The following is a 26,075-nucleotide window of genomic DNA, read 5'->3' on the forward strand; positions in this document are numbered from 1 at the left end:
TGTAATAATACCTTTTCTACAGAGCCTCTCTACAGAGGCTCTGGCTATCTATTTGCCCCTTAACTGCTTGGTAACCACTTCCTACTTTTATTTTTTTCCATTCCAGATCCCAGCATCACTGCTATGGTCTGAATATTGTGTCCCCCCACCCCTGCCCCATTCCTATGTTGGAAACCTAGACCCTAAGGAAATGGTCTTAGGATGCTGGGCCTTTGGGGTTAGTGAATGAGATTAATGTCCTTATAAAAGAAGCCCCAGAAAGATCTCTCATCCCTTCTACCATGTGAAGATACAAACAGAAACTAGCTATCTGGAGGAGGACCTTCACCAGACCCCAACTGTGCTGGCGCCCTGGTCTCAGACTTCCAGCCTCCAAAAGGTGAGAAAGAAATTTTTGTTGTTATAAGCTACTAGGTCTGTGGTATTTTGTTGTAACTATCTGAATTGACCAAGACAATCTCTCAGAGCATCTTCAATGTCTACAGATGGGCTCATTTAACCCCTAACTTTCTGTTTTTCTGATTACATCGGCTCTAGTGACCCTTACGTCTATTCTCTGGGAAGCTACTCTGCAGCCCCATCCAGAACATGTCACTACACCTGGAACACCCACTTCTGAAGTCAGCTAATCTACCTCATGATCACATACACATATCCTTCCAGCTTTCTGACCTCATCCCCATTCCTCTTGTTCCACAGCTTCACTAAGCCCTCTAGGTACTCACTTCCTCTCCTCCAAACCAAACAATCTCTGTCTTTACTTCCTTTTCTATCTCAATGGCCATTATCTTAGTCATTCTCTTACCTTGAATCTCTCTGGCCGTCTTTTGCACTTCTGCAGCATTTGCCCAGTTAACCTCAAAACAACCAGCCTGTAACCTTTCAATCTGTGAATGCTGTACCACAAGGACACCACCTTGTAGGCAGAGGGGAAAGTACATCAATACAATTTTGCAGCCTCCAAATTGTGGGTGTGTACGACCAATTAAAAATGTCATGTGAGGGGCGCCTGAGTGGCGCAGTCGGTTAAGCGTCCAACTTCAGCCAGGTCACGATCTCGCGGTCCGTGAGTTCGAGCCCCGCGTCAGGCTCTGGGCTGATGGCTCAGAGCCTGGAGCCTGTTTCCGATTCTGTGTCTCCCTCTCTCTCTGCCCCTCCCCCGCTCATGCTCTGTCTCTCTCTGTCCCAAAAATAAATAAACGTTGAAAAAAAAAATAAAAATAAAAAAATGTCATGCGAATTTGCTCATGCCAGAATCTTCAGGAAATCCTCCTGGGCCAGAAATAAATGCAACAGGCTCTGTCACTAGTCTCTTTGGAAGATCTGTATTAGTAGATACATATGGAAAAACTAATGTGTTTGATGTAAGCAGACTGGCCTGACCTAAAACTAGGGAAAGAGACTAATTTAAATTACAGTTAACAAAGGTAGTCATCAGCTTATCAAAGCTGAAAATCAGGACCCACATTTGAACAACTGTTTAAACACACCCACAATACAGGGATAAAATAGACTTAAAAAAGAAGTATCAAAATACTGTAAGAGGCACTGATAATTTTACTATGGTGTAATTACCTATCCGGTTTTTTTTTTTTTTTTTTCAACGTTTATTTATTTTTGGGACAGAGAGAGACAGAGCATGAACGGGCGAGGGGCAGAGAGAGAGGGAGACACAGAATCGGAAACAGGCTCCAGGCTCTGAGCCATCAGCCCAGAGCCTGACGCGGGGCTCGAACTCCCGGACCGCGAGATCGTGACCTGGCTGAAGTCAGACGCTTAACCGACTGCGCCACCCAGGCGCCCCACCTATCCGGTTTTCTAATTTCTTTCTGATTCATACTCTGATCGCCTATACAACAGGTTCTGTGTATGTTACATACTGATCAATGCTCTTGTTAACATACATGCATAGGAGCTGAGAAAAGTAAGTAAACCCAAAAGTGCAAGTTAAACAACCAATCTTACCTCCCAGGCTCATCATGTGAAAACCTTCTCAACACTTCTAATTATGCCAGCTTCTGGGCTACACATTGTATAGAGAACACCATGACAGCCAATCTTATGGTAGCAGAGTAAAGGTGAGAGGGCAATGCATTGCTATTTTGGTCCTTTCTCTCTCAATTATATACACAAAGAAAAAGTAATAGTCTTAGCTTTTTATTTCTGATTCTAGATAGCATTAATTGGAATGTTAACCTTCTACTAGTTTAGTATGTAAAATATTCCTTCTTGGAAAATTATACCCAAAGAAAACTGAACGGAAATTCTTCCATGGAACTCAGATTAAATCATTGGTGACCATATTTAGAAGCAGAGGGACCCATTATTTTAAGTTATTTATAGTTAATGAACTCTATAAAGACCTTTTCCCAACTGTGGCAGCTTTTGCCATGGCATTCAACATTCTATTTTCCAATTGCAGACTTGCTTTAAAAAGAATTATTCATGCAACATAATCAAGGTTAACTAATTCTGTGGGATCATTTCTCATCCCCTTGAAAATAAATCCTTAAAAAAATTATAGAATGATAGGAATTAACAAGTGACAAAGCAATTCCCTTCCCTTCCAATTCCTTGGGAATTGATAGGGAAGCCTTGTAATTTGTATAATCTCATTTTACACTGTGTGATTGTCTTAATTCCTAGAATTTCTTCTTTATAATTTCTACACTTAAAAGAAAGCCTTAACTCCATCAAAACTGACATTTTATTGGCCTAGAAATAAACACAGTTAAGTCAACAGTTAATGGCTAAAATTCCATATAATTTACTATGACAAAGTCATATACTGCTGTTCATTACTCCTTTAGGGAAGAATCAACAATGTTAGCAAATGTAGTAATTTCTGAGATTATTTAATAGTCAATCTGGATGAGTGATTTATTTATTTTTTTATTTATGTGCAAAATAAAGCTTTGTTGGGGCACTAGGTGGCTCAGCTGCTTAAGTGTCTGACTCTTGATTTTGGCTCAGGTCATGATCTCAGGATCACAGATCATCCTCTGCACTGACAACATGGAGCCTGCTTGGGATTGTCTCTCTCCCTTTCTCTCTGCTCCTCCTCCACTTGCATGTGCATGCGCTCTCTCTCTCTCTCTTTCTCTCTCTCTCTCAAAATAAATAAACATAAAAAAATAAAGCTTTGTTATATAGCTTAAAAATCTGCTAGTTTTCTGGCAACTGCCAAAAGCTCACTAAATCCTAAATAACTCAACTCTAAACCAATTTTAGAGAAAAGAGATCTAATATATACCAGAAATTTGGTAAATCGTTCAATCATCTGACATGTGAGGAAAGTTACCTGGCGATGTCCGGGTGTGAATCTATCAGAGTGCTAACAAATCGAAAGAACAGAGAGCCCTTCCATTTCACAAATTCTTCCTGTACAAAGAGAAACCGGAATGTTTAAGGATGAATTGTAATATACAAACTTTAAATGCATTCAGTTATAAAACCAACTGTTAACTTTCTTTTGTTTAACATCACACCTGTCAGCTACTCAGTCTGTCTGTGGCACATTAGCGCAATTTGTTAGCACTCACTTCCCAACCATCTTGAAAGCACATACACTTGTTAATCATGAAGAGAAGTGGAGGGATATGTGGGTAGAAGAGCATCATATCTACTCTATTAGGAAAATGACTCAAAGCACATGGCTTTAAAAGGGAGAGTGCCAATGGTGCCTTCGTCAGGTACCTAACCAACCACGTAAAAAAATAAGCCTACAGAACATACTAGAATAGATATACAACTTGGTTAAATGCCTTCTTTTTAAAGATCAAATATTTCCTTCCTCACTATAGGCTAAACATAGGTTCTCAGTGGGAAGAAAAACATTGAATACTCTGTTCACTGAGAGTTCTGAGTTCACGAAGCTCTTTTGCCCACTAAAATGTCTCATTGGACTCTCAGAGCAACTCTGAAACAGCAGGGCAGATATGATCCTCACTTCACAAAAGAAGAAGTTACGTCTGAGAAGCACTGATCTGTTCAAAGTCAAGAATGACAGAACCGGAACTAGAACTACTGTCCACTGAGCGGGCTAATCCTTGCATGGAGTTTATTTGCAAACATGAAACTTCACTTTGGCTGATGAGGTATCTGAACATACACCCAAAACAAGTATTAGGAAGTAACAATCTGTTTAAGAAGGCTGTACAGAACAGTAGAATGATATTTTAAACCAGAGAACAGGCTGATTATTTTTCGATTCTATTAGAGAGCAGCACATTTCCTATACTACTCAAGTATTCCTTGAAACCAGAAGAAATAGTGGAAGGAAAAAAAAAAATGACGGGCCCAATTCTCATACATACCTGCAAGAGATTGGTAAGCAAGATGAGTGTCTGCTTTCGGATGAATGGATTTGAATCCTTCAGACACATGGAGATATTGGGAATGTACTTGTCCACCATGACGGTGTACCGGATACAAAGGTCGCACATCACAATGACAACATTGTTGCGAACGGCCACATCATCACACACCTCTAGCTCTCGCACAAGAGCTGGGATGCTCTTCTTTGCAAGATCCTCATGCTGTAAGCACAACTTACCTGTCACAGAAGATGAAGATGTCTTGACTTTAATAACTCTATGCCTAAATTTTCTCCAGATATATCTTGCTATGGATTTTACTTGATCAAAGTTAAAATATCATGTCAATAATCACAAACAAAACAAAATCAAAAACAAACCCATACTACTAAATATAAGGAGGTTCAAAATACCTAAAAATAATGTCCCCCCACCCCCACCCCCCGGCCCCTCCAGGGTTCCACGAGACATACACTAAGAGATGTTCCTTCATTGGAGTAAAACTATCCTCTTTTTAAAGTCAACATTTGAATTTGAGAGTTATCTACTTCCCTTCAAAATGACTAACAAAATCTAATAGCTAAAAAGTTTAGCAATGAATTTGAAATCTGAGCTAGGCAAACAGGAAAGAATAACCACCTCATTTTACTTCTCGTTCACAGTTAGGAGAAGGAAGGCTGTTGTTGAGTTTTATTGGTTTGTATATTTTTGTGACCTGGGGAATGTTTTGCTCTCATTCACAATTCTTAGATTTTTGAAAAATAACTGCTATTACAAAAAATTTCATAAATCCTATCCAGCATAAAATACATAGTTATACTTAAAAAAAATTAAAGTATAGCACAGAGGTCCATCTTTTCAAGATTAACAACAATTTGAGTCCATGGGGAAATGTTTAATAGCTCATCTACCAGTTCTGGTAAGTATCAGATAAACTATCTCCTTTTATGAACTGAACTGCAAATTTATTTTTTCATTCCCAGAAATCAATGTAGCGCCTGATTCTGATTAGTGCAGTGTCTTGATGAAGACTTTATGGTGCTGCATTATGAGTATTAAAAAACAACCCACAGGACAGGTATAATTGTGATAAATTAACATAAAAAACAAAAGCTCCCTCCAGGGAGTGCCTTGAGTCTGATCATCTAGGGCAGCTGCCAACTGAGGGCTCTCATTATCAGCACTCTGGTATGCCTCTGAGCTGGGGGTTGCTATCAGAATTCCCTTCCAAATTCACAAGAGCTAGAATAAACACTAGCTCCGTGTATGTAACATATTTACTAAGGCTGGCTTATTTGAGACAAAAAGCTACCTATGGAACTAAACTGCACAAACAATACTTTCCCCACATTATTCTCACTTACCCAAGGTAATGATGGCATGTGCTCTGATCACGGAAGGCATGACAGAGCCTCTGACCTGGGAAAGTGGCTGAAACGCTGGGGCTTCACTGCAACCTGGAGGTGATGCTGCTACAAGGAAGGAAAAGAGGACTTATTTACAGTATCTCAGGGGCCAAGTCCGCCTTAAGATAGCACATGCAGAGGATAATTTCAAGTGCCTTACAATGATCCACATCAACAGAAGAAGCGAGGATGGACTGAATCAGAAGGAAGGCTCGCTTCTCCACTCTGGCTGGACAAAGCTGGGCTATATCTCCCAAGGTAAAAATGTACTTCACCTGAAAAAAGAATTGGTTTTGCAATATAATAAGGCAAAAGAAAAATAACTCTAGCTAAAGACATGTCAATATTTTTTTGTTCCCCAAATTAAAACAACTATTTTTTTCATAAAAATAGTCACTGTGAAAACTTAGTCATTACTTGGTAAAATTCACTCTATCTTTTATGTCAATATATATAGTTAATATGTTTAATGACTACATAAGTACATTAAAAACTATGATGTTATCATAGTTTACTCCATTACTAATGAACATTTACATTGTTTCTAATCCTTTGCTACTGTTTGCATTCCGTCTGAGGAACACTTTTGCACCTTTAAGTACTATTCCACTTCCTTAGAAGTAATCTAGGGTTTAAAGGGCATAAAGTTGTTTTACATTTTAAAACATATTTCCAAAGGGTGTTCCTGATTGGTTTACTATTTAGACTCCTATCAAAAACTTGTAAGTGCTAGCTTCCTCACAGCTGCTTCTACTGTGTGTTTATTAAGAACATACAACTTGATAGTTAATAACACTGGTTTTAATTTATCCCAGAGAAGCATGGGTGAGGCTAAACAGTAAAATGTGAAAGGCTTAGAGTGAGGAAGCCAGTAAGTGTATGTATATTTAAAAAATCCTGAACATGTATCTCTTAGTGGATGAAAGGAATACTTGCATTATATTTAAAGAAGAGTGAAGTAAACAATATTATATAGGGCAAAACTTCTCCATATATATTTTGACTGAAAGGTAGATTTTGGTGACATATTTAACAGTTGAAAAGAAAAATCTTAGAAGGAAAAACTCTCTGGTCATGACAAGCATTTTTCTTAGTTTGGGCAATAGCTGCTCAAATTAGAGGTGCAAGACCCTCTAGAAAGCTTGGGATGGGGCCATCCTACACGTCACAGCCCCCTGCACTGAAATGTGTGGATTCCTACTGATAATAGTTTTATTACTGAAGTGTTCACATTAATGCCTCAACACAACCGGTCTCTTGTCACAAATCTCAACATAGTCTTTGGTCTCAAGGTACAAATGTGAGGTGGCAAAGCAGGCAAGCACAGAGGAGAGGAACAGATGAGGAAAATGGCCAGTTCTGGTGAAATGATGGCTTATACTGAAGAGCATGAAGAAGCAGCTCGTTATTTGCTTTACTGAGTGTCAGATGTTGGAGTCAGAATGACTGCAACATGTTTTGTGGACGGTCAGTCACATGAATCGGGAAATTGCACATTTACTGGCACACAGGACTCTCTGGCACCAACAAAATTTCTAAAGCAGGGTGCCATGTCACCCAATCTTGCTGCTCCAATGTTATTTGTGTTTTTAGTTGTCAAATATTTCACTGTATTATAGGCATGGTTCAGAACGGCTCCACATGATTCCCTAGTTCTACAATCTGATATTCAAACAGCTTAGCAGACACATTAGAATTTAAAAACATATTGAACAAACAAACCAAAAGAACAAGGAGCACCCTCACTTTATTCTTTTCTTGCCCTATTATTTCATAATATGCCCTGTGTTTTCCCTAATGGATTAGGCACCTCACAGGCTCTAACTGGATGAAGTATATCCCATCAAGTTTTCCCCCAGATAATAAGAACATGAAAGAAAAATGAATAGGTCGGTCACCAACACAGAAATTCTTCTTTTTAGAAGAGTAAGCTCTAGGCTAGAAAATCCTTTTCTTGCCAATAGTATTAAAAATACACATTAGAAAGTCATCTTTAGAAAATCCCAGCTGATATAAAGGAAAACAATAGTTAAGAAAAGTAATTACTTACGAACAGGTCTTCATCCACATTCCCAGGGCCACTTTCCTTCAGAACTATGTTGGACAGAGACTGCACACAGGTGGAGAGGACATCCCCACACACCCGCTTCAGTAATTCCTGCAGCAAGTTAAAGGTAATCTCTGAAGGATCCCACACATCTACTAGACTGTCCATGAAACAATTGTCTCAGAAGAAACTCTATGGTCTTCAAAGGCAAAAACCATAAGAAGCCTTATGAGAAGCCTCAGCCATCATGCTTTTGGATCTTTGCTCTTTTAGCAATCTGCCTATAAGGACTAAGCAGAATTTACAAAGAACAGTACATATATACAGCATACACACACATATATAGATGCCATAAATATGTGTGTGTGTGTGTGTGTGTGTAGACATCATATCTTTCTACATGTGCCCTTTAAGAGCAAAAGGCAAATATCTGGGAAGATCTAGCACCCTAATTGATAAGAGTTCTGTAATAGCAGTGCTGCTCCTTTAATAGAGAAAAACATCACAATTCGTCCAGTATGTGTAGATGGTGAAGTAACTACTACAGTAAATAGTATATTTTCTAAAGACATGGAATAAAAAAAAACATTTGTTATCGTTTTGAAATGTATTCCTTAAAGACAAGTTTTCAGTGCTTTTTATTAGTTAAAATAACCTCAAGGGGTCACCACTACTGGTACACAAAACTTCTATGCTAAGCAAGGGAGTTGAATCACATTCTACAACTCTGACTACATTTCCAGTAGGAGGCCAGTCCAAAATACCCAGGTTGAACTAAGTGGCTCCAACCCAAGACTTCCATATTACCCTATGTTCATTTCTCTTTTAGGAATGATTATATTATTCCTAATAATTATATTACATATTATGTTGAAATCACCTGTTTCCATGTGTGTCTGCCCTATTATGCTGTGGGTGACTTAGGAAGACATTGTTTTATTTATTTTATTTTAGAGAAAGAACATGAGCAGGGGAGAGGGGTAGAGTGTGGAGAGAGAATCTCAAGCAGGTTCCACACTGTCAGTGAGGAGGTGGGGCCCAGCAGCACTACCGCAAAACAGTGTTCAATGTTTAACATTGCAGGAAACTTTCACTATGATCCAAATGTTTTTTAGTCTGACTTGGCCTAAAATGTTTCAAAATGATTGTCTTTATTACTTTTTAAAGAATTATTGCACTTAAGATTTTAATAGGTTGCACAGCCAGGGCAAGAGAGCTTCTGAAATCCATATGCTCTACCCTGGCAAGAAGACAAAGGTTAACTTATGTGAGGCCTCAAGCCTAGAACTGGGCTGGGTGGTTGGACTAGAAACTTTTGGAATAACAGAATCTGGAAGAGAACTGTAATGGTCATCTAATTCTGGGATTCTCTCCACACGGGATTCATATCAAGTTGTTCAGTTTTTCTGTGAACACCTCCAATTACTCAGGACATGTTTTGAGGCAAATCCCTCCTTTGTAGGCAGACCTCTGTATGGCTTTTCTTTGGTTGGCCAAAATTTGTCTCCTTGCAATTTCCAGTCATTGGTCCAAATCAGTTCTCTGTGATGCCAAATAAATTTAATTCTTCTTTCATTTTATGGTCCTTCCTGTATTTTAACTTAGCTAGGCAGCCTATCCCACATAGTTGTTCCCTTCTTGCTAAACACCCAGGACCTTTAGCTGTTCCTTATACAACCTGCTTTGTAATCACCTCATCAAATTGCTCTCCCATCAATATATTCAATTTTATCAACATTTCTCTATAGAGTTGCCACTGGAGTTAAATTAGAACATGCTGACTTAGGGGCACCTGGATGGCTTAGTCAGTTAAGTATCTGACCCTTTTTTGGCTCAGGTTAAGATCTCACTGTTCATGAGACTGAGCCCCATGTCAGGCTCCTCACTCACAGTGTGGGGCTTGCTTGGGATTCTCTGTCTCCCTCTCTCTGCCCCTCCACCACTTGAGCATGCAAAATAAATAAACTCTCTCTTTGTCTCTTTGTCTCAAAATAAATAAACTTTTTTTTAAAAGAGCATATGACTTAGATTTTACCAATATAAAGAGGACCATCACCCCTCTTACTGTAGACACTATTTCCATTAATACAGTCCAAGATCTCATAGATTTTGTTCAATAGCCACAAAACACTATTTTTTTAAGTTTATTTATTTACTTTGAGAGAGAGAGAGAGAGAAAGCAGGGGAGGGGCAGAGAGAAGGAGAGATAGAATCTCATATAGGCTCCTTGCTGTCAGCGAGGAGTGTGACGTGGGGCTCGATCCCATGAACTGTGAGATCATGATCTGAGCTGAAATCAAGAGCCAGATGCTTAACTGATGGAGTCATCTAGGTGCCCCAGTCACAAAACACTATTAACTGGTACCAAGCTTATAGCAACAATGCCTCCAAACCTATGTCTTGTCATATACAGTGCTGTTGAGCTAGATCCTGATCATCTGTTCTTTGGGCAATTGTTTTTTGCAGTAAAATATAGAATGTTCATTTATAGAGAAAAGAAAAAGAGAAGTATGTTTAGGGGAAACAACCAGGTCACACAGATTTAAAATATCCTAAGGTTCTGTGGGCGCCTGGGTGGCCCAGTCAGTTGAGCATCCCATTTGGGCTCAGGTCATGATCTCGTGGTTCGTGGATTCGAGTCACGCATCAGGCTTTGGGTTGACATCTTAGAGCCTGGAGGCTGCTTTGGATTCTGGGTCTCCCTCTTTCTCTACCCCTCTTTCACTCGTGCTCTGTCTCTGTCTCTCAAAAATAAGTAAACGTTAAAAAGGTGTTTAAAAAAATAAAATATCTTAAGATTCTGGAAAATCTCAGGGCCTTAGTCCAGTGTCTACTACCAAGGGAAGCGGTATTGCCAAAGCTACAATTGTGGCCTTTTTTCTAACATAGTAAGAATCTCTCTCCAGTTCTCAATTTTTAATTTTTTTAAACGTTTATTTATTTTTGAGAGAGAGAGAAAGACAGAGCACAAGTCAGGGAGGGGAAGAGAGAGGGGAAAACACAGAATCCAAAGCAGGCTCCAGGCTCTGAGCGGTCAGCAGAGCCCAACGCGGGCCTTGAACTCACAAACCTTGAGGTCATGACCTGAGCCAAAGTCGGACACCTAACCAACTGAGCCACCCAGGCACCCCTCTGGTTCTCAATTTTTAAATGTTAAGATAACTCTGTCTTCCTCACAGACTCTTAACGATGTAACTAACGACTATGGGCCATTAGTGAGTAAGCCAGTGGCTTCTGGCCCTGACTCCCCCCAAGTACTATAGATCACTCTTCCTCTAGCCAGTGCTGGTAAAGAAAAGACTGGGAAGACAATCAGAGGCCTTAGTTCTAGGCATGGCTCTGCCATTAATCAGATGTGTGCCACTGAGAAATGCGGGATGACTGTTCATAATCTGCCATATAAATTTCTCCCCAGTTTTCCTATATCATTCTTTCTTTGCGACCACCTTTTTGCTTTGTTTTGACCTGTTTTCTGCTATTCAAATATGCTCCCTACTTAGGTAATGCTCCTTATTTAAAAGTTTTTCTTGGATCAAGAGATAAACGGCTAGAAAAATCAAACAAAACAAGCATCCCTTTCATTAGATGAGCCAAAAGGTACATGCCAGGAAAACACCAGACACCATTTACATGGAAAGAGCTGGGCATTTTTAGGTAAGTACATTTTAACCTGTTTTAAGTCCTAAGCAAAAAAAAGTTATAATATACTTTCTTATTATATCTGTTCCTACAAATAGAAGATGTAACTTATCAAGGAAGGACTCTCTTTAAGGAACTTATATAAGAAAAGGAAGCAAAGGAATGTAGCTGGGTAGCTCAGATGAAGCAAAGGTATTTTTATTCTGGGAACCTTAAATATATTCCAGCGATTATTTAAATTAACCTTTGACTTCTAAAATCATCATTTATCACCCAAGCCCTAAAATTTTTCATTATGATTAGCTTTGTCTAGGAGTATATTTCATGATAAAAATAGGATACATGGCAGTAAAATAATTTATTATTAAAACTGATATGGATACCTTTTTAGGGAGTCAAAGTAATGCTCTCACACAAAACCCTGGTTTGGATTTGTGTGTATGCATCTGTAGAGAACATCAGTTGTAGGCTCCGATAAAGCAAGAGGTGTTAGAGTAACTTAGCCTTCTAGTAACAGGACAGGTTATTTTCCAGGAGAATGACCTATCAAATGATCAGAAATCTTCTGATCTGGAGGGAACGCCCTGCCTAGGTGGAGAATCATTGGTTAAGCTTCTTGGATGAGGTAGAAGTGAAGGAGGAGGAGATACAAAGCTATCGTAAGCATCCAGGCTACAACTTGTTAAAAAATAGCTACGCAGTTTTCATTAGAAAATATATGCCCAGAAGGCATGCCTTCCTAGAAGGCACTTGTACCCAGAACCAAGGTGGTGACTTCCTGAGGGAACCGTGTGTCATGAGTAGCCAAGATCTTCTCAGAGAATGTCAACTGCTTTTCACATAAATGTTTCCTTGTAGTATCAGCTGCTGGGGACTACCCATTTCTTACAGGTTCTCCACCGAGAACACTCCTCAAACTTCACAACAGAGTAACATGTCCAAGTACAGATAAACAACAAACATATCCAGGAGAATTTCTAGTGTACCTGTTCCTCCATTGGTGTCTCTGCAGATGCTCTACAGAGTCTTTGCAAAGTATCAACAGCTGAGCTGATCAACTCTAGAGACCACTGGAATCCATTCAGCTTACACTTGACCACATCTAAAAAGAAATTAAAACCCTCAAAATTTAACTGCTTAAAATATATTTAAAGTGAGAGGCAAAGCTTTTTCAAGATTCCCCAATACACACTCACCAGTCACCTTGTCCCGCGTGCTCTTAGGAAGATGCTTTGCGATATGCCCAATAACACATAAAATATGTCCTAAGGTGTTTGGATTGGGATTCTGTTGACTAGGAAAAAGGCATAAGGAATATCAACATACAAAAAAACACTGCCACCAACAAAATACTCTCTGGATTGTTAACACTGGAGGAATGTAAGGAAGCATGGTTTAGGAGTCAAGTTGTAGGAGCATTAAGGCACTTAATTTACTTGGACAAAGGGTAAAACTGAAAGTTTAAAACTGATTCTTATTTTTCATGTTTGTTTTTATGCCAGAATTTAAAGACCTGTGTATACAAACAGTTAGGAAACGCCCACTTCCTTAAGGCATGAGCTTTGTTTCCAAGAATCTTTAGTGTCTATCAACAACTATGTTACAAGCATGCAAACCTGCTGATTTTCTCCCAGGACTCTATTATTTTGGTATAGTCCAGCTTGGGTGATGAGCAAGCAATCTTGGAAAGCAGCATCCAGGCTGGTGCAGAATGTTCTGTGCCAGTGTAGGATATCACATTGTTTATAAAACTGGATGAGAATTTCTCTTTCTTGGACCAGATATGAAAAGCCTTATTTAAATAGCGGCTGGAAAAAAGATGGGAAAGCAGAATTGTAACTGTAAATATACAAAACTGTTCAGAACAGCCCTCAGTGAAAGGTTATCAACTTCTGCTGCTCCAGGACTCCCCTGGCACATGGAAGTCAATGCAGAAGTTCCTGGCTAGTGACATATTTGATAACAAATCAGGTATCTTTAAAATTTTTATTACACAGAATAAGATACATTTATTTCTCCCCTTCTAAAGTATTTCTTTTTAAAGCAAAGAATAAAATTTCGTAATTCACTTGAGACCCTTCTTATCCTCATTCCCTCCCAAATTTCTATACAAACATTAAGGAATAGGTTACCACTAACAAATACATCCACAGTTTATAGGGTTTTAGTGACAAAAAAAAAATGTAGACACTGTTGTTTTTTGAATGGAAGGAATGGATAGAAATGGCACCCTAGCATTTAAATATGGTGATATTAAACAAGCTAAACTTTGCCATGACCCACCAATACCATTCAGAAATACATATTTCAAACACTTTAAAAGTAAAACAAACAAACAAAAATACTTCTGGTATATTAAAGTGCTTGTGTTATGTCACTTGTTGTTTTAAGTAATTTATTTGACTTCCTCCCACAGCACTGGATGAGAAAACATTACCCATGGCACAAATGCAGTGTTATGTATCTAAGTAAAGTGAAAAATACACTTCTTCCCACAATTAATTTTCCTTAGACTGCTAGGAACACACATGTGATCACACATGCGCGCGCGCACACACGCTCACACACACCCCAAGACTTTCTCATTAAAAGAAAAAAAGGAATTCTAAAAGCATCAGAAGGCAACTGTAACAAAATAAACACATCTATATACAATAAGCATGCCCATATAAATTGTTTTAATAAATTATCTATTGTTAAAAAATCTGTCTATAAACATCTAGAGTTTTACTGCAGGTAACTCATAACTCATATACGATTATGGTCCAAAAACAACACATGGAATCAGTAAATATTTTAAAATTTATTAAAAAGAATCACACAAAATATTAAGTAATGTTTACTATAAGACATGAATAGAATGGGGAAAAATTCTCTTCCAGTTGAAACCTCAAATTTGGCTCTTAGGACAACTCACACCTTTCCACATGAGTTGAACAGTTTCCAAAGCCTCCCTCATTTAGCTTACCCTTCAATTAGCCCCATTGTTGATCATAAGCCACTCCCTACCAAGTCAGAATGTTTTCAATAGAGAGCAACCTGTGTCTTTTGTATAGCACCACTGACCTCTATCCTAGTATCAAAATCAATCCACTATCTTTAGTCTCCATTTTCCATCACCTCTACTAGACATTATTGACCATTCTCTCTGCCCTTGTACTCTGGTCTACTTATTGGATCTCTGTTCTGTTCCCTTCACTAGTTCCTTTTTTCAAATCACTCTTATGGCTGATTTTGAAAAGTTCTATTCTTAGTCCTCTTCTCTTATCTACAACTGAACGCTGGGTGATCTCATCCATTACCAAAAGCTCTCCACTCAGACATGTCAAAGCATTGCAAGCACACATTTAAAAATTTTTTTTTTCAACGTTTATTTATTTTTGGGACAGAGAGAGACAGAGCATGAACGGGGGAGGGGCAGAGAGAGAGGGAGACACAGAATCAGAAACAGGCTCCAGGCTCCGAGCCATCAGCCCAGAGCCCGACGCGGGGCTCGAACTCACAGACCGCGAGATCGTGACCTGGCTGAAGCCGGACGCTTAACCGACTGCGCCACCCAGGCGCCCCGCAAGCACACATTTAAATTGGGCTCCATCTCCTGCCTCTGCTTTCCATACCTCAGTCAACAGTAATCCCATTGACCAGTTATTTTGGATAGCCTCATGGAGCCTTCAGGCCTCTAAACCTTTGCATTGTTATTTTCTGTCTGGAAACTCTATTATGGATGCCTGGTTAATTTCTATTTATTCCACTTCTGGGAATAATTCACCTCTTGCCACCATTAATAGCTAAAACAAGGAAAAAGATTAACAAACAAAAACAAAGACAAAAAACTACCAAACTGCTCTATGCCCTCCCTCTTTCCTCCTAAAAGTCTACCAAAACTGTGAATTTATTTTGTCTCTTTCCACTAGACTGTGAGCAACCTGAGTAGAGGAAGTACACTGATCTCTTTCAACCCTCAAATCAAACCTTTACCACCTCTGTACTTCCCCTTGTTAAACATTTTTAAATATACCCCATTCTCTTCATGCCCACTGCCTTATCCTTGATGCAGGCCCTCATCACCTTTAACTTAAATCACTTCAGTGGTAGCCTGTTTTCTTAGATTCTAGTCAGCTCCTGGTCACCCAACATAAGCACCTTTGCTACCCTTCCTGTGAAACTGAATAGAGGAAACCTCATTGGCAGTGGAGCTGGGAGGCCAGCATGGCGAGCTCTCATGCACTGGTCATCAACTGCAAACCCAACAGGAAGGGATAGGACTCCCATACCCAAGAGGAACAAACAAGCTGCCCTTTACTACTCCAGCAAGAGGAAGGATTTCTTCTTGCCCAGCAACAGCCCAGCCAATGAGAGTCTGTCACAACTCTGCCATTGAGAAACCATCGCCACCTTGAACTCTCACTTTCTTTCAATGGACTTTTCTTCAAAGCAGCCCCTCCCAACTTTCTCTTTTTTAAGAACAGTTCTTTCCTTTGATTTCCAGATTTTCTTGTGGTTTGTCACAGTGTGCTTGTTTCCAATTGCAATTCTGTGCTACTTCCATATAAACCCATTTTGCTGGTAAAATAACTGGGTGTTTTATTTTCAAGATTAGCACTTCCTAAAACATAAAACCCTGTATTACCCATCCACTTCATATTCACCAGCAGCCTCCCCCTGCCCACTCTGTTTTCTCTAAAGTCAAACTTCTCAGAATGCAATGTTACAACTCTGCAGTATCTGGGCTCTGCTTAACTTCTCCAGTTTCATTTTATATCCAGGCAGCCCCATTTCCCCAGCAGTGAAATCCTCTGGCTCCTGAACAGTGCACACTGTTTATGCTTCTATGGCTTTGCACCAGCTGTTTCTTTTACATGGACATACCCTTTTGCCCCCTTATGAAACTTCAAGATTCAAATTCAAAATTCATCTGTTCTGTGAAGTCTCTTTTCCTGAACATTCGCTGATGTTTCTAGTTACTTTCTGTTTATCAAAGAACAAGTAACAAATTTTGTTTACAAATATTTATAGAACTCTATTCTGCTAGCCCTCACATTTCTTAATACTCCTTTTTGAGGGGCGCCTGGGTGGCGCAGTCGGTTAAGCGTCCGACTTCAGCCAGGTCACGATCTCGCGGTCCGTGAGTTCGAGCCCCGCATCAGGCTCTGGGCTGATGGTTCGGAGCCTGGAGCCTGTTTCCGATTCTGTGTCTCCCTCTCTCTCTGCCCCTCCCCCGTTCATGCTCTGTCTCTCTCTGTCCCAAAAAATAAATAAACGTTGAAAAAAAAATACTCCTTTTTGAAAAATTCATTCCCAAGTTCAGTGGCTCTCATACTTTTTCATTTATGGGTGCTTTTTTTTTTTTCTGGGCACTTTTGAACTCAAAACCTACAGACCACCTTGAAGAGCTTTGGTTTTGTGGGCCATCATATCTATCAATATTTGTTGTGCCAAAATTAAAACTGAGAAATTTAAAAATATTTATCTATTAATCTAAAAATAATAACAAGCCAATTACATGTAAACATAGATGCACTGCTTTACAAAAAAAAGTTAACAATCTTTCTCAAAACAAAATAAACTTGGTGAAAAGAGTGTCATTGCTCTATACTTTCGTAAATCTATTTAAAGTCTGGCTTAAATAGAAGACAGGTGGATTACTGTAACTGCTTCTGCATTCAATTTGCTTCAATATCATCATACGGTTCTGGAAAACTGTACTGTACTTCTGTGAAAGAATAAAAGTGAAAAATGGCATATATCACTTTAATATTATGATCAAAACAGTCTGAGCTCATGAATCCATCCATTACACTTTGAGAATTTGTACCATAGCTCATTTTCTATAATGGCTATTCCAAAACTTCTTTGCACTTAAGACCCTAATTCTATACTCTCCTTCCTAACTTTGGGCAAATATTTTTTTTTTTCCTTGTGTTAAAATAGATAATAGAGTTTTTACCATTTTAACCATTTTCAGGTGTACAGTTCAGTGGTGTTAAGCACATTCACACTGTTGTGCAATTAACCATCTCCAGAACTCTGTTATCACCTCATACTGAAACTCTGTACCCATTTAACAGTAACTCCCCATTGCCTTCTCCACAGCCCCTGATAAGCACCTTTCTACTTTTTGTCTTTAAGCATTTGACTATTCTATATATCTCAAATAAGTGGAATCATCATTAATTGTCCTTTTGTATTAGGCCCATTTCACTCAGCATGTTTTAAAGGTTCATCCAGAGTGTAGCATGCATCAGCATTGTTACTTTTTTAGGCTGAAAAATATCCTGTTGTATGCATATACCACATTTTGTTTGTCCTTTCACTCATCCATGGACAGCTGGGGTATTTCCACCTTTCTGGCTACTGTGTACAATGCTCTGACACTGCTGTACTGAGTAAATATTCTATCACTGTACTGAGAAGAGAAGGCGAGGAAGCTCTAGCGTTCATATGATTTCCTCCTTTGTACTTTTCTTCTTGTATTTTTTTTTTTCAATGTTTATTTTTGAGAGAGGGACAGAGTGCAAGCGGGGGAGGGGCAGAGAGAGGGACACAGAATCTGAAGCAGGCTCCAGGCTCCTAGCTGTCAGCTCAGAGCCCGATGTGGGGCTCTGACTCACAAACTGTGGGATCATGACCTGAGCTGAGTCGGACACTCAACTGACTGAGCCACCCAGGTGCTCCCCTTCCTGTATTTTTTTGTTTCCTTTTATTTCTGAAGTTCTCTCCTTCTACCTTATAAAGTCCTTTCATATAATATTGTTCTTTTTCAAGAAACTCCACTAAGTATTCTTTTCATTCATCTTCAGTATTTTCTATCTCCCCCTTTCCTTCTGACTTCAAATATATATAAGCACATTCCCTTATGTGAAAATAAAAAACAAGGCCTGTGAAGGAAACTATGGCACATCTTAATTGCAGGTAAGCTAAAGACCTAAACATAAAAGGAAGAAAGAAAAAAACAAACAAACTTCTAGATTATATGGGAGAATATATGACCCTGAGGTAGGAAAAGAACTTCTCTAAAAAATATATTAACCATAAGGAAAACCACTGACAAAATGAACTCATCAAAAGATACCATCAGGAGAGTAAAAAGGCAAATCATGAGGTAGAAAAGGACATTTGCAATACATATAACAATGGCTTGTCTACAGAATATATAGTGAACACTTTCAGATGAACAAGCAAAAGAGTGACAGTCTAAAAGGAAGGCCAGTGGGGCACCTGGGTGGCTCAGTCAGTTAAGTGTCTGACTTCAGCTCAGGTCATGATCTCACAGTCCGTGAGTTCGAGCCCCATGTCAGGCTCTGGGCTGCCAGCTCAGAGCCTGGAGCCTGCTTCTGATTCTGTGTCTCCCTCTCTCTCTGCCCCTCCCCTGCTCATGCTCTGTCTCAAAAATAAATAAAAACATTAAAAAAATAAAAATAAAAAAATAAAAGGAAGGCTAGAGACCTGAGTAGGTAATTCATAAATGTGAACATTATAAATCCCACACCTACTAGAATGCAATGTAAATTGGTATGAACCCTCTGGAAAACTTCCTCGCAGTATCCATTAGAGGTGCCTAAAAATGTACTTAACAACACTGTTCCTGGGTATATACCCAACAGAAATGCATGTACCTGTGTATCAACAGATGTGTACAGGAATATCCATAGCAGCATTATATATAATATTTTAAAAATTGAAACAACTCAATTATCTATCAACAGAATGGATAATTATGTTTTATTCATAAAATCATACACACACACACACACACACACAACTGCAATGAAAGTGAATATGCTATAGCTACACACGATAACGTGAATGAGCCTTCTATTGCTTTGAGTATTAGGAGTCAGATACACAAAGAATATATACCACATAATTCCATTTATATAAAGTTGTAGAACAGAGGAAACTAATCACAGCAGTGGTTACCTTTGACAAGGGAAGGACAGTGATGGGAAGGAGTGTGAGGGTATTACTTGGGCTTAGCAATGTTCTATTTCTTGACCTGGGAGGTAGTTACATGGGTATATCTTCTTTTTTATACTTACTGACCTATGTACTGACCTACTATACTTTTCTATGCATGTTATATTCCAGTATAAAAGTTTTATAAAAATAAATGAAATAAACCTCCCAACAGCATCTCATGAGCTACATATATAGTAGGCCTCTCCTGCTTTTTTGTGAAGAATGGCTACTACTTTTTATGCTGAATTTTAATATGTTGGGGTTGCTTACTGAGATGTCCCTAAGAAAATCAAAAAAGTAAGTGATTCTATTGCTAGCTAAATTCTCCTCTCTTCTAAGAATTTCAGCCAAGCATATAGCTGGTACTGAGAAAATATTTAATGAATGAATATGCTTTCAGTCATAGTGTTTTAATACAAAAAGGGACCTGAAGAGATCATGTAATCCAACTGGCTGCTCTTACAAATGGGAAAACCAACGTTCAGAGAGATTAGGTGATTTTTGCCAGGACCACAGAACAGTATTGTATGATCAAAAAAATCTATTATGTTTCTATTGTATAATTCCTCCATAACTACATGTAAATAAATAGGAAAGTGTTTCCTACATGATAAAAAAAAGGAAAAAAATAGTCAAACTGATTGTAAGATTACTGCAATATAGATTAAAATACACTGTTATAGGTGCTAACTCCTCATTACAGTGTTCACTGTATAGTGTACACTCGGCAAATGTTATCTAACGGGAAAGAATACTGCAGTGGTATTAAGTCAACTAATCCAATAAAATGTCAGAAGTTTAATTTCTAAGAACTAAGAAGTCATCTTTCATAAAAACTAGTATTATGGAAAGTTAAAATTAATACATCATATCCATCAGTGCTTTCTGCTATATATTAAGACATCAATTAAAACTAAAATCACTCAGAGAAAAGCAAAGGAGGAGATCAAAGGCTTCACAGAAAATTGTCCTCATGAAAATGCTAGATTTGAATTGGGTCAAAAAAAAAAAAAAAAAAAAGACCAAAATTGAGTCTTCACATATATTAAGTAATTTGGAAAGCTGATTTGCCAAGATCAATACAGAAATATTTTTAAAAAAATGTTTATTTTTTTATTTTGAGAGAGGGTCAGAGAGCGTGCACATGTGCAAGAGGAGGAAGGGCAGACAGAGGGAGAGAATCCTAAGCAGGCTCTGCACTGTCAGCACAGAATCCTATGCAGGGCTCAATCCCATGACCTGAGCCAAAATTAAGAGTCATATACTAAACTCACTGAGCCACCCAGGTACCCCTAATACAGAAATTTTAATAACAACTTTTATGGCTTTCTATAAGGAAAACAAATCACACAATTAACATACCTCAGTTCCTGGTTTTCTGTACTAAGGAGAGTAAGAAGTGCCCAAGCCAGTACCTGGCTGTTGTCTCCAGTATGGAATTTATTATAATGCTTAATGTTCTGCAACAGGAGCTGGTCAAGGCATTCCAGAGCCTTTTCCTGCACAGTGCTCTCACAGTCCATCACAGCTGGAATGATCCCTGTTAGCCAGGCTTTCTGTATCTGGACACATCCAGGCTGGGCCTTAGGAATTAAACATCATGAAATCATAAAGAAGTCTGATGCTAGCAGAAGTCTAAACATGTAGCAGTGAGGCTGTGGTCAATGTTTTGAGACTTGTGTGTGGTCACACACACAAGTACAAATAAACAAGTGAAAAAAAAAATCAACACTTGAAATATATATTAAAACAAAGTTCAATCTCCAGTTACTGTATATCAGTGAATACTGAAATTTTAAATTTAGACAGTCATTACTGTATTATTACAGTAAATCAGCACTTTTTGGTAATTAAATTATTTTTATTAATATTTATTTATTTTTGAGAGAGACAGAGTGAGTGAGCAAGAGCCAGGGAGGGGCAGAGAGGAAAGGAGACACAGAATCCGAAGCAGGCTCCAGGCTCCGAGCTGTTAGCACAGAGCCGGACGCAGGGCTCAAACTCATTAATGGTGAGACCATGACCTGAGCCAAAGTCAGACACTGAACCAACTGAGCCACCCAGGTGCCCTGATAATTTAAGATCAAGAGCAAATAAAAAATATTTATCCCAAAGAGAAATTAAAATAGATGCTGACAGAGGAAGTCAAAGTATGCATTGTTTAATGCTTTCTATCACAAAATAAAGAAATAAACAGGCTTTAAAAATTCTTCAAAAGCTCATTATTTGGCAGACGTAAATTATATATTAGATTAGTGGATCTGCTATTTTGACAGTATCATCTAATAGGTCTTAATGTTCAAAAATTAATCTAGGCCTCTGGCCTAACCAAATCTATTTTACCACTCATATTTCTATGTGAGATTTAAGCTGAAGTCAAGAAAAGGCTAACACTAGCATTCTCTAGCATGAGTCCATAATTATATCAACATGAGACATAATCATATGTAATTGAAACATACCTCTTCTCTTCCACTGTATAGTCCTTCAGTAGACCTGGTAGAATTTCCAATAGTCAATTTAATATTTTGCAAGAGGCAATTATTAGGCTGAATTATTTATTTATTTACTTACTTATTTATTTACTTATTTATTTAGTGTGTGTGTGTGTGTGAGAGAGAGAGAGAGAGATAGAGAGAGAGAGAAAGAGAGAAAGTTATACATGTGTGAGAAGGAGGAGGGGTGAACAGGGGGCAGTGTAGAGGGAGAGGGAGAGAGAAACTTAAGCAAGCTCCACTGGGCATGGAGCCTAGACACAGGGCTCGAACTCATGACCCTGAGATCATGACCTGAGCCAAAATCAAGAATCGGGCACTTAACCAACTGAGCCCCCCAGGCACCCTGTATGCTGAATTATTTTTAATATAAAAACACACTGTCTCTCACCATGAGAAGTTCAGTAAGAGACTGTAAGGCCTGCTTTCGGACAGACACTGCAGGGTCCCGACACTGGTCCTGCAGAAGCAATAGCTCTTCTTTCATACCCAAGATGTCACAGTGTTTCAAAATACTCACTAATACCTAGAAGAAGCATATGTAACATGAATTATGTATAGAAAAAAGACTTATGTATAGAAAAAAGACACACTGTAGACAAAAATAAGACTTAAGTCTGTGGTTCTTAACATTTCTGAGGTACAGATCCATCCCTCCACCCAGTAACATCCCACCTTTTCAGAATCTGATGAAAGCTCAGGCCTCTCTCTGGAGAAAGTCTGACATACATTTATATAAACAAGTATTTACAAACCATTTTGGGGCTTACATGCACCCTATTAAAATTCATTCATGGTCCCCAGATTAAGAATCCCTATTCTAAAATGAGAAATTAAGAATATAAATATGTAATTCTTTTAAAAATTTTTGTATTAAAAAAAATGTTTTAATGTTTATTTTTGAGAGAGAGAGAGAGAGAGAGAGACAGAGCACAAGTGTGGAAGGGCCATAGAGAGAGAGGGAAACACAGAAACCGAAACAGGCTCCAGGCTCTGACCTGTCAGCACAGAGCCTGTCCCAGGGCCTGAACTCACAAACCGCAAGATCACGACCTGAACCAGTCGGATGCTTAACCAACTGAACCATCCAGGTGCCCCAAAATATGCAATTCTTAAAGTCAACAACCCAGCAGGAATTTTAAAAACAGATAAACCTTTTAGTTCATCTCTGTAATTTATACATACAATGGGATCAAAATGAACAAATGTTAGGTGAAAAACAAGTTAAATAATGAGCATGGCAAAATTTTTATGAAATATTTCCAGATTTTTAGTGCTTGAAAAAAGAGCACATTCAAGAATACCTAGAAAAACTCACACCTGGAGTGCAGACTTCCGGACATTGGTCTTCTCATCCCTGATTCTCTTTTTCAGCATTCCCATGACACATCTCACTGTTGAGGAAATGCCAAAGAATCATTATACAGTCTGAGAAAAACTATATTTATAGCATCTAACATCTCACCACACAGTTCTGAGAAAATACTCTAAAAAACTGACTAATTAGCTTGTTTTAAATCCTGAGAAATCTGAGTATGAAATAATGTAGAAAAAAAAAAAAAGAAGAGTCAAATAATTAGGTATTCAATAATGCAATAGGGCACAGTATTATAATTTTAAAAGGGCACAAATTCTGAAATATTAAAAATTCAGTTTTAAATCCTGGCTCTTACATCTAAAATTCTGAATGAATTATTTGGCTCTTCTATTTTATTTATCTACAAAAAAGGAATATCCAAATCATAATTTTTTTTTTAAGACTAAAGATAAATAGCAGCTTTAAAACTTTTTTTTTAAATCTTTATTTATTTTTGAGAGAGAAACAGTGTGAGCAGAGAGGAACAGAGAGAAAGGGAGACACAGAATCCTAAGCAGTCTCCAGGCTCTGAGCTGTCAGCACAGAGACCAACACGGGGCTCAAACTCACGAACCGTGAGATCATGACATACATGAGCCCAAGTCGGACGCTCAACCAACTGAGCCACCCAGGTGCCCCTAAAACTTTTTGATCACAGGCCCCTTTACACTACTAAAAAATCACTGAAGACTTCTAAGGGCTTTTTTGGTAAAAATCTCCAGTAAAGAGATTTAATAGTTCATTTTAAAAAAGGAAGATATGCCACTATGCACAGTATATTTTTAAATAAAAAATAACTGTATTTCCCCTCCAAAAAAAATTTAGTGAAAATAATAGCACTGTTTTACATCTTTGCAAACTCTTTAATGTCTGGCTAAATAAAAAACATCTAGATTCTCATCTCTACTTCAAAATCATAATGCTGAAGAGTACAAGTCTTGATATTATTATGAAAAAAAATATTAACTTCAAGGACCTGCTAAAGGATATTATGCTATTATTATGAAAACAATATTAATTTGAAGGATTGGCTGAGAGAAGCTAAGGGATCCCAAACTACTTGGAGAGCCGCTGATGTATAAGGAAGTATGTTACAAAACGAAATAATGGGAAATAGAAAACACCAATGAAATCAAAAGTAGGTTCCTTGAAAAAGATAAACAAAATCAACAAACTTTTAGCTAGACTAATTAAGAAAAAAAATAGAAGATTCAAATTGCTAAAATCAGGAAAGAATGAGGAAACATTACTGCTGCCATTACAGAAATAAAAAGGATTTGCAAAGAAATACTATGAAAAATTTTATGTTATATTAAGTAATCTGGATGAAATGAACAAATTTCTACAAAGATAAAAACTATGGACATTGACTCAAGAAGAAATAGTCTGAATATACCCATAACAAGTAAAGAGATTGAATTGGAAATCGAAAACCTTCTCACACATGTACAGAAGTCCAGGACCAGATGGCTTTACTGGAGAATTCTACCAAATGTTAAAACAAATATGAGCACCAATTCTTCATAAACACTTAAAAAAACGGTAGAAAACACTTCCTACCTCATTCTATTAAGCCAGTATTACCCTGAGAGCAAAACCAGATAAATACATGTCAAGAAAAGTAAATGATAGACCAAAATCTCCTGCAAATACACACATGATATCTTCAACAAAATATCAACAAATCAAATCTAGCAAGATGCAAAAAGGATTATATACCATGCTTGGGATTTATACCAGGAATGAAATCTTGGCTCAACATATGAAAATCAATGTAATAAAAAACCACAGCAATATAATAAAGGACAAAGACCGCATGATTTTCTCCACAGATGAGGAAAATGCATTTGTAAAACCCAACACCATTCCATAATAAAAACACTCAACAAACTCAGAAGAGAAGGAAACTCTGTCACACTGATAAAAGCCATTCTGAAAAAAACTCACAGCTAACATCACACTCAATGGTGGAAGACTGAAAGCTAAGTACAGAAGAAAGATGAGGATGTCTGCTCTCCCCAATTCTTTTCAACATTGTACAGAGGTCCTTGCCAGGGGAAGTAGGCAAGGAAAAGACAGAAAAGACATCCAGATGGAAAAGAAAGAAAAAAAACTCTGTTCACAGATGGCATGAGCTTATATACAGAAAATCCTAAGGAATCCACACACACACAATTAGAGCTAGTAACAGATTTAGCAAGGTTGCAAGACACGAGATCAAATCATCAAACATCAGTTGTAAAAACTAGCAATGAACAATTAGAAAATGAAACTAAGAAACCAATGTAACTTATTATAACATCAAAAAGAATAAAATTTTAGGAACACGCTTAAAGAGCAAGAATTGTACAATGAAAACTGAAAAACATCAGTGAAACAAATTAAAGAAAATCTAAATATAGAGAAAGGCATCCCATGTTCATGGACAAAAGGGCTTAATATTGTTAAGATAGCAATACTCCCCAAAGTGATCTACAGATCAATCCTTACCAAAATCCAAGCTGTTTTTTTTCCCTTTCAGAAACTGACAGGTGATCCTAAAATTCATATGGAAATATAAGAAAAACAATATAGCCAAGTCAATCTAGAAAAACAAGAACAAGAATGCAGAGCCTACACTTCCTGATTTCAAAATTAGTATAAAGTACCAGTAATCAACACAGTGCGGTACTGCCATAAAGAAAGACAATGGAATGTCAGTGGAAGAGAACTTAAAGTACATAAGCTCATGTGTCTATGGTCAACTGATTTTTGACAAGGGTGACAAGAGCATTCAAAGGAGAAAAAAGTCTTTTAAACAAATGGTGCTACATCAAACTGGATATTCACATGCAAAAGATGGACCCCCACATCCCA

General features: G+C 38.0%; 1 protein-coding gene across 3 annotated transcripts in view; it reads right to left on the bottom strand.

Moving 5' to 3' along the window:
• Window positions 1–26,075, bottom strand: part of NCAPD3 (non-SMC condensin II complex subunit D3) — a 66,216-nt gene that overhangs the window by 16,051 nt on the left and 24,090 nt on the right. For 2 of the 3 annotated variants that reach the window (XM_040483584.1, XM_040483582.1), the window contains exons 14-24: window positions 23,183–23,256; window positions 22,254–22,388; window positions 20,730–20,950; window positions 13,025–13,216; window positions 12,605–12,702; window positions 12,395–12,510; window positions 7,773–7,880; window positions 5,883–5,997; window positions 5,681–5,788; window positions 4,317–4,555; window positions 3,302–3,381 (exon numbers count right to left, since the gene is read on the bottom strand). In XM_040483584.1, the coding sequence (XP_040339518.1) occupies window positions 3,302–3,381; window positions 4,317–4,555; window positions 5,681–5,788; window positions 5,883–5,997; window positions 7,773–7,880; window positions 12,395–12,510; window positions 12,605–12,702; window positions 13,025–13,216; window positions 20,730–20,950; window positions 22,254–22,388; window positions 23,183–23,256 (1,486 nt within the window). The remainder of the gene's footprint in view (window positions 1–3,301; window positions 3,382–4,316; window positions 4,556–5,680; window positions 5,789–5,882; window positions 5,998–7,772; window positions 7,881–12,394; window positions 12,511–12,604; window positions 12,703–13,024; window positions 13,217–20,729; window positions 20,951–22,253; window positions 22,389–23,182; window positions 23,257–26,075) is intronic. The other variant, XM_040483583.1, reaches the window with a different exon arrangement.

This window comes from Herpailurus yagouaroundi, unplaced genomic scaffold, assembly GCF_014898765.1.
Source record: "Herpailurus yagouaroundi ecotype Mexico unplaced genomic scaffold, PumYag 161, whole genome shotgun sequence".
Taxonomy (NCBI): domain Eukaryota; kingdom Metazoa; phylum Chordata; class Mammalia; order Carnivora; family Felidae; genus Herpailurus; species Herpailurus yagouaroundi.